We start from the raw sequence: 10,082 nt of genomic DNA, 5'->3' as shown, positions 1-10,082 counted from the left end.
GGGTCCCGCCCATTAACTTTATTTCTATTTTGTACTAAAGCAAACTCAAAAGCTAAAAGCTTGTTATTTTGTAATTTGGGCTATTATTTGAGCTTGAAGATGATTAATACATAAAATACATGCTTTATGGAGCGCTCACACAAGGCATGGGGGGAGATTGCACCCAATTGGTCTCTTGTTCATGTCCTGGATGCTTTTTACCTTGAGTTTTGTGCAAAAAGTAGAGTTCTTTTGTTCTTGGGGACCTTCCGGCATTCACTACGCGAGCGTACAGCATCCGATCTGTGCACCAGTGGTATCAGAGCAAAGCTGAGATTGAGAGCTTCCAATCGCTACCCATCTTGTGTGAAGGCGGAGCTCTTGGAACGATCGAGCTCTATGGTCAATCTCATCGCGAACGGTCGATATGGGTGGATTCGTGGCGATCAAGAACCTCTGTTGCCATCCTCAGATTACGAAGGACCGGCCTGCAACGACGGAGGACCACTCCTACATCCTCCTCTCCAAAACGTTTTTCCACAGTCATACAGAGATAAGTCTCAAAAAATTTCATAATATTCATAAGCTTAATAAGCTTAGTTTAAGCTTAAAAAGCTTAAACCTTTCAATTCGTCAATTTGGCGCCTCAGAGTATGTCCGCGAGATTTTCGCCAGGTTGAAAAAAACGCCCCCCCTTAAAATTCGTCGTTTTAATTCCTATAAGCTGAAAGCTTAATCACTTAAGCTTCCAATCACACAAAATCTCCCAAGTTCTACAAGTCTACAAAGTTCAAGTTCTGCAAGTCCTGGTACTCTGCAAGTCACATAAGTCTGCAACTCTGCAAGTCAGACAAGTCATCTGGAGTCAAAATTGACTTCTGTTCAAAACTCATAAAAGAGTTGTTCTTGCGCAGAAACTCCGAACTGAAAAGTTGTTCATTGGAAGGTACTCTTCACATACGCAGGTTTGCTGAACCCGTTTCAGCACGCGCAAAAGATTAAAACACAGATTTTTCAAAGCTTACAAATCTCGCAATAGCCAAAGACGAAGATTGTGAAAGCCACACACAAAAATATATAAGCCTTGTACACCCGATCTTCAGCTACGCTCATCCCGCTAATTGGATTTTGAGAGTGTGAGGTTTTTTGAAGTTTTGCAGGATGACGGAACCACATATGGGTGATTTAATGGCTGAAGGTGATCTACCTGAACCTACAATGGAGCAAAAGCTAGATTTAATTATGATGCAGTTGGATGAAGAACGACGAGCTAGGCAAGCATTACAAGTTCAATTGGCTAATTTACAAAGATCGACTACCGACAAAGAGGAACCTCAATCTAAAAACCTTATTCGACATACCATCGACGCGACTCTCGAAGCTCAATCCATCCGCAAGGAAACAAAGATAAGTAAAAGAAATTTCAAATTCTGTACTTTCCCCCCAAGATGGAAAAACTGTTCTTACATTCATCAGTCAGCTTGATGATTACTTTCATGAGGAAACATACACAGAAAAAGATAAAATCAAGTGTGTCACTTATCATTTAGTGGATAGAGCATCTCTTTGGTGGACCGTGGTTCGTAAAAGTGTAGATTGTCCCACTACCTGGGAGAATTTCAAGAAGAAGTTTATGCAGAATTTCCTTCCTCCACAATTCCATGAAAAATCCATAAAGCAATGGGACCTTCTTCAGCAACGAGATCGTGAGCCTATTCCTCAGTACACGGAACACTTTTGGAATGCATTACTCCAGTTACGCATGCTTGAAGACGTACCTAAAGTGACACACAAGCACAAGTATATGTCTGGATTCCTTGGGCATTACTACGCTGAAGTTAATATGTTCAAGCCTGCAACTCTTAAAGATGCAATTTCATTAGCTCATGACATTGAAGACAAGCTTCGAGGAAGAGACAAGCGTCCACAGCAATTCCAAGCCAATGGTAACTATGGATCTAAGCAATTCAACTCAAATTTTAGAAGATTTAATCAAGGTCGTTTTCCTTCATCATCTTTTCGTAAAAATTGGACAAAACCACCTGCTTTACCATCCAATACCAACCAAAACCCCAAGCCCATTCCACAGCCAAATCCTAATATCCCTACACTTCCTGCCATTGCAAACAATGTAACCAAAGCCAAACCTATAGTGTGTTATAAATGCCACCAACTTGAACATCTAGCAGCCAATTGCCAATCGAAGAAGCCACCTGTCCATATCAACTACCTTGGAGCAATGGAAGATGATGAACATGAAGAAATGCCTGATTTCACGGAAGATGAAGATAACATTACTACTCCTTCGGATACTTTACCATGTATGCCAACTCCACATTCTTTATTGACAATGAAATGTTTAGTGCATGGAAAAGAAAAGATTATTTTGCATGATGATAGTAGTACTCATGATTTTATTTCTGCAAAGTTATTGAAATAATTGAAATTACAGACTGTACCTACGCATTATCGCATTAAAGCAGCATTCTTAGGCACTAGGTATAATGGAACACAGGAAGTGCATGATTTAGAAATTCAAATTGGTGAATACACTGAAAGAAGGAATTTTCTAGTTGTACCATTACAGTCCAGTGATATTATCTTAGGTATGCCTTGGCGTCATTAGCATAACCCTGATATAGATTATTTCACACATTCGATTAATATTCAATTTCAAGGAAAACATATTACATTGTATGGTATGCATTCATCTAATGCTTTTCCACTACTTTCGCATACTCAAGCTAAATGTGCATTACACAAAAGTAGTAAATCTTACCTCATTTGGGTGAATGAACTGCAAGTTAAAGAAAATCATATGCACCCTAGGCATAAAGAATTTCTTGCACACTTTAAAGACTGTTTTGCAGAAGATCTACCACCTGGTTTACCTCCTTCACGTCCAGAAGACCATAAAATAGATTTGATTCCTGGTACACAACCACCTTGTAAAGCACCATATAGGCATAACCAGATAGAGCAAAAAGAAATTCAAAATCAAGTTGAGAAATTACTAAATAGAGGATTGATTAGATCTAGTAGTTTTCCATTTGGTGCACTTGTTTTGTTAGTAAAGAAGAAAAATAATACTTATTATATGTGCATTGATTATCGTGCTTTAAATAAGATCACAGTAAAGAATAGATATCCAATTCCTAGAGTCGATGACCTTATGGATAAACTGCAAGGTTCTGCCATATTTAGTAAAATAGACCTTAAATCTGGTTATCATCAGGTGAGATTAGATAAGTCTGACATATTCAAGACTGCATTTAGAACACAATTTGGTCATTATGAATTTTTAGTGATGCCTTTCGGATTGACGAATGCACCTGCTACATTTAGTAGATATGTGATTCCCTCTTTGATAGGGAATTCCCTCTTTCTTTCTATGTAGGAAATGATTAAAAGTTCCTTTTGTGCACGTGTTTTTCTTCCAAGCATCCTTCTTGTGGTCTAAAGAGCAAGGTAGCCTTGTAATTGCTCTGATTTTACTCTAGAACACAATATTAGTGAGTTTGGGAATCTCCCAATTCCCATTTTATGAATACTAAAAAGATGGCATCCGAATAACGTGCCCATAAGTTTCTCAAAACTATATGATGTGACCTATCATTGGAAAGCGCTTGAAAAATGGAATCTATTGAGCTATAGAGTGCTTGATTTGGAGTTGTAGTGTTCAAGTTATGACAAATCCAAAGATTTGACCATGTGTCCCAAACTTATGGGAAATTCCCATTTTCCCCAATATGGTATTCTAGGGACTTAGCTATACTTATATGAGCTCATCCCTAATGAATTACTCTCTAGAACATCGGCTTTGCAAGAACAAGCTCATGATCGCCTTTAGGATGCATGTTGAGGGGAGGGCCTTTGTAAAACCAGGAGATAAGAATGGTAAAGAAGCATGAAATGGCTAGTAAGATTGCTACATGGCAAAAATTATCCTTGTTGGAAAGGAGGTTATTATGGGAAAATGCAAGGGATTAAAAGCATATTGATTTTTTCACCCATGGGTGATTCTTGATCATGGAAGGAGAAAAATAAGTGAGGAAAAGCCTTTGGGGACATTGCCATGCACAAGGCATGTGGAGGAGGGGATGTCAAGAAGGGAAGAGGATCATAGTTGTGGGGTCGCGATATTATCTTACCATTGGTGACATCAACATGATCATCATCTTCAAGAATGGTCTCCTTTTGCCTGACTTCATATTGCTAGTACATCCTCAATGAGATGCTTAACAAGATGGCACTCCCAAGTGATTGGAATATACTTGCCATGATCCTTAATAGCTGAGAATAAAGCCACTACTAGTATAGGCTTGTAGCAATCAACATTTGGTTAGAAGAATTGCATCATGATATTTTTGCCACAAAGGTTCTCGTGACACTATGAACTAGAAATATGAACATTTGCAGTAATTTCCCAGCTTAAACATCATTATGGAGAGCATGTAAAGCTTTGGACAACCATGATAAGATTTGAACCTTAACACAATCAACCTCTTCATAAAATCAAAGGGAGTGTGAAGGCCTAGAAGTCAAAGAAGAAATCATGGAGGCTACTAAGAACAACACATCTCTTTCATGATGTGCAATCCCAATTGACATGGTCCTATTAGTTCATCCAAGTAGTTGAAAATTGTTACAAGAGCATGATGCCATACTAAATTTATTTTTCTCATCTCTGCTATCAAAGCAGCAATCATCATCCATAACCCTTGAAACTGGAGAAAAAGGATGAGGACATGCAACATGAATGATCTTAGGTGATATTATATAACCTACTTAATCTCCACACCTACATTTCAAGCTCTTCAAGTTTCTTTTCAAATTATCCTTTTTCTTAGGACTCCACTTCTCTAATTAAAGAACTACATTAAGAGCCTTATCAATTTCATGTTGAGATCCTTATACATTGTCAATTCAAGGATCTTCTAATCAAGAATTTAATAAGCCACTGAAACCCCTTGAGTTCTCACCTCTTATGCATCTATCTCTTGTGAAGCACATTCAAAGGAGTTGTGTATTAGGTTTTATCTTGAGCTCTATGCTATAAAAACTAGGGGTTATACTCGATGGTCTTGCATTGTTAGATTCTTTGCTAGCTAAGTTGAGGTGTATTTGACTCGAGTCATAGTCTCCTTGAGGGCTAATTGTCGGGAGAGAAATCAAGTTAATAGTTAATCTCCTAGACTATTTTATATGAGTTTTGCTACTCATTTATAGGATCTGATAGGGCATATACTCTAGAGTTTCATAGCTTCTTTCTTGGGTTTTTTAAGTACATACAAATATTTTAAAGGAAAGTTACCTACTTACTAGCTCTTGCCTTGCAAATGATGTTTATACTAATACTATTGATGCTTTAAGGTGCCATGCAGAGGATGCCTTGGAAGAGCTTGAAGAGGATGAGATGAACATTGCATATGCAAACTTCATGAGTGCTTATGAGGAAGCCTTTGAGACTCATGTATTATTTGATGTAGTGAATCAACTGGATATTGAAAAATTGATGCATGCACATGATGCACAGGACGTGCTTGTAGTCTATGAAAATGTTCAAAAGTCAGAGGATATACATATATAGGATGATGGACGTGATGCTATATAAGTTTAGAATGTGTCATCTCCTTTGATAGATGGAAATATGATTTCTTCATATGCCATGACAAGCAATCTAGAGGTGTGAGAGGCTATGGACATGTGTGATATCTTTTTGAAACTTGGACAAACAAACACCATTCAATGATTTCTTGTTTTGTGTTTTTGTATTTTATTGAAGCAATTGCCTAGAAATGGAGCTTTTCTAGGTGATGGTTATTTTGATTGGGAAGATAAATTGAACTTAATATTGTGTGTGTGTGTGTGTGTGCGTCTCTCTCTCTCTCTCTCTCTTTGTCTCTCTCTCTCTCTCTCTCTCTCTCTCTCTCTCTCAATAGTGCTCTAACACTAAATGCGAGGCAATACACATCAAAACATCAAGTGCATTAGCAAGGCAATAGGTATGAATGTCTTGTACTATTGTTTGTTTCCAAGGGTGTCACAAATCCTTTAATTTCTAATAATAAGTTTGGCCTATTAAAAAAAGTAGGGAGAATTCCTAACTTTTTGATTGACATGATTTGTAGAAAATGAGCAACGCACAAATTATTTTATTACATGCTATTCATGTGATTCTCTTGTTAGTATGTCTTAAACAAATTTTTAATGTCTGCACCTTGTTTACCATTATTGAGATCATTAAATATTATTGTGATTAAGTTATTGGGATGATTAAATATTATCATGGTTGTTGAATGTGGAAAGCACTTATGTGATTTTATATATTAGTATTTGCCCCTTAATTAAAAAAAATATTTGTGTACCATTGTATTCATAGCTTTTATTTGAAAACATAAACTATCAAAGTGTAAGAAACTAAGCGGTTCGAGCTTTCTCTTCATGGTAGTATTGTTTGCTCAGCTCTTTGAGATCACTTTGATTAGATTTTAGTTAATTGTTTGTGACACAGTGATAATAATAGTTAGTGATTCGTACTACCCTTGCATGAGAACATGACACAAATTAACTAATGAGAAACGCTCTCTTAATATTGGTCACATTAAAATGCAATATTAAATGGGTATGAAATAAACAATACTTGAGATAAAAAATACGCATTTGCAAGCAACAAAAATTAAGCTCCTCCAAACACACTGTCAAGATTTTCAAAAAACAAAAGGCGATGCTATTGCGCACCCTTGTTGATAAGCCGTTATAGCATGAAGAAAAAGTGCTGCGAGACCCTTGCTAAGTTCTAACTCTGAGCTTCAATCAGCGCCACGCGAATGTTTTTCAAACCGGGCTATTCAATAGAACAGAAATGAACGTTAGGGTTGCCCGCCAAGAGGACTAATAATAACGAGGTGCTTATACGCTGATTTAGAATCAGCGGGAGCTGGCGCAGGACGGAGACGTTGCTTGTTGTACGACAGAAAATGGAAAAGCAAAAGAGTTCCCTCTCTCTCATTCATTCATTACGTTACAAGACGCCGCATGTCGTATGCAGCGTCTATTTAAGTTGGGTCGACGCTCAGGATTCTGCACGCAGCTATATTGCCCACTGCTACTGCTGATGCGCGCACTAGTACAGACTCTTGACTTGTCTCCTGCTGCAACACTAGCAGGAGCTGCTGGCTCTCCTTCCAATATTTGTGTGCTAGTATCCCCTCCACCGGCCATAATATAATACATCTCATCAGCCCCGATCATTAACCGTGCTAGCTTCTGAATCAGCTAATTACTGGCGGTTGTACCACAAAATAAGGAAAGTTGATTGGGTACATGTTGCTCGTATAGCTACCAAGAGGAGTACTATAGTGGCCGGTCTGCTAGCGCAATTCTCGATCAGGATGATGATGAAGGTTATGCTGTTGCTAGCATTGAATGATGCCCATAACATTATTAATGTCCGAGCGCAAACAATGACGGGCTCGCCGTCGGCTTATCTGGATCCTCAGAACGGAGCGCGGGCTGCGCTGGGGCTGAGTCCGCTGACATGGGACGCCAAGCTGGCCAGCTACGCCTACAACTACGCGATGCAGGTGCAGTGCCAGATGGTGCACTCGGGCGGGCCGTACGGCGAGAACCTATTCTGGGGCGGTGCTGGCGGGAACTGGACGCCGGGGGACGCCGTGAGCATGTGGCTGGCGGAGCAGCCTCACTACCACTACGATAGCAACGCTTGCGACGGCGGCTCCATGTGCGGCCACTACACCCAGATCGTGTGGCGCACCACGACATCTGTGAGTTGCGCCTCCTACACCTGCCCCGCCAGCGGCGACACCCTTGCCGTCTGCGAGTACTACCCCCCGGCCAACGTGATCGGCGAGCACCCCTACTAACTAGGTAGTTTCTAGAAGTAGGTCCGCCTGATTAAAGTCTTAATTACAAGCGTGAGCAGCGACTACCAGAAGTTCTTTAATTTTATTTCCACTGCGATAACTAACTATTTGCCTGGTTCACTGATCCTACTGTGTATGGCCTCATCAGCGGCTAATATCGACATAATTCATTCGCCTTGGGGTCCTTTTTATATTAATTTTGTTCGAGAGTCTCTCTGGATTCCCTGCGCTCTCCCTACCTCCTCTTTTGGTTGCGCTCATCGATCTTGGCCGTTCTGCCAATCCGATTATCATCTCAGTCGATTGAAGTGGCGCACAACATGCTCATAAATCCCCACCCATGGCTTTTATATGTCCTCATAGCTTACGTGTTTTGGTGTGCACGCACGCATGTGCTTGTGTTCTCGCAGGTCTGCCAGGTTCATCTTTGAGGAGGGCCACGCGCGGACGTGCCCTCCAAATTCTGTGAGTCCAACAACGCACACCGCCAATACTCCAACTGATGACTTTTGACGTCAATCCTTGCAGCCAACGGATGGATGTTTGCCGGCTACCCCGCTCATCACAAAGTAGCTAGTCGGTAGTAGTACTTCTTTCATCGACTCATCGACTAGTTCGTCCAAAGTAAGCATAGACTCAGGTTTTGTCGTTCAAAATACGCCCGGCAAAGGACTGGCTGTCAAAAATTGTCAAAATAGCACATAGGCTATACGTATTCATGCTTATCGCGTACAATCCTTTTCTGGAGAATTGGGATGCACCACAATATGGACTCCACATCCTTTGATTGAGTAAGTTTATGTGACCATTTACTTTATCAAGGAACATGATCACTATCTATATTACATAACAATTTGGATTATCAAGGTTCTAAGTTTTAAATGAATTATCATCTAGCATTCTTTCCACCTAACATTGCATTCTTTCCACCTAACATTGCATTCTTTCCACATATTTATTGACTCCTAGTATGGTTATCACTCTTGCAAGAAGGTTCCAAGTCTCCTTGTAGGCTATTACTACGAAACTAAGCATAACCCTTGGCAGCTAGTCTTTTGTTGTGCTTCATTATTGAATGGTGCTAATTATGATTTATTATACACCTATTTTAGCTCAAAATGTGTTCCCTTTCTCTACTATACCACATGATTAACCCTAAGTAATATGAGGCAATGCATTTTTTATGGCCCTAGGAAGGAAATACCCTTAGAAGGACTACAATGCAAAGCAAGATGCTCGTTGAAGGGATTGTAATCATCTCCATACTAATGAAACATTGTATGCCAAAGCCTACATGTGATGTAGCTATCATTAATTGAATGAAAACATGCACTTTTCAAATGGAATACTTATTGGCCCTACTTGGATATTCAGTCGCCATAAGTGAAAATGCACATTACTAAAAACTCACTAATAATGCAAAATAATATCTAGATTAAAAATAATTACATCTCATTGAAATAAGAATGAAAGGCTCTGCAAATGGATTACGAGCTAGGTTCATCATATGAAATTTATAGCTACGAGGATTTTAGTACAATTTCCCTCTAATTTTCCTACTAATTTCATATCTCTGTGCATGAAGGTCATAGATTTTGCATGTATCACCCATAGGTGTGCATCCTCAAACAACCTTAGTCAATAAGCCTCTACTACCTCTTGCAGGGTCTTTAATGCTACACTTTATATACCTTGTCATCTTCATAGCTCCATAAATTTTTATTTACAATTCTAGAAAATAATGCTTTGTGTATTAGAAGGTTTTGGCTCTTTTGAAATATCTCTAAGCACCTTTAGGTTGTAACTCGTCCTTCTTCTCCGCAATTTCCTTCGCACTTGTGCTATATCGGAGGTCTTGTTTGGCATCCTTGGGGATGTTGTAGCCTTGGTGTAGCTTGTAGGGCTACTTATTTTTCTAAGGGGGTTATGGATATGGTGTGGCCAGTCAAATGGGTTTGGACAGAAGAGCGGGGCCTTCACCCCTAAGGATTCTTGTCATAACATCTTTTCTGCGACCATGGTGCTAACGCTGATCTCCTTCCTCCTGATCTTTGTGTGTCTTCTCACTCATGAGATGCTCTTCTTAATCTCATTACTGCTCATCTTCATGCTTCTCATCTTCTTCTTCCTAATCTCTATGCTTCTCATCTCCATTCTCATTGGATGTCTTGTATGCTTCATCCTCAACAAAGGTGTCATCATCCTCCTAATTCTTGA

General features: G+C 39.6%; 1 protein-coding gene across 1 annotated transcript; it reads left to right on the top strand.

Moving 5' to 3' along the window:
- The first annotated feature begins 7,445 nt into the window (after positions 1-7,445).
- Positions 7,446-7,865, top strand: LOC148031490 (pathogenesis-related protein PRB1-3-like). The gene has a single exon (XM_087685578.1). It carries the CDS (start codon positions 7,446-7,448, stop codon positions 7,863-7,865), a length of 420 nt encoding a protein of 139 aa, XP_087541704.1.
- The last annotated feature ends 2,217 nt before the right edge of the window (positions 7,866-10,082 follow it).

This window comes from Lygodium microphyllum, chromosome 9 (genome assembly GCF_053477565.2).
Source record: "Lygodium microphyllum isolate KBCC chromosome 9, Lygodium_microphyllum_v1.1.10, whole genome shotgun sequence".
In the NCBI taxonomy this organism is placed as follows: Eukaryota; Viridiplantae; Streptophyta; class Polypodiopsida; order Schizaeales; family Lygodiaceae; genus Lygodium; species Lygodium microphyllum.
The sequence above is the reverse complement of the archived record's forward strand: the minus strand, read 5'-3'. Positions and strand labels throughout refer to the sequence as shown.

Bases quoted from the DNA above. Each gene is read 5' to 3' on its own strand.
- LOC148031490 (XM_087685578.1), top strand. From the start codon at position 7,446: ATGACGGGCTCGCCGTCGGCTTATCTGGATCCTCAGAACGGAGCGCGG.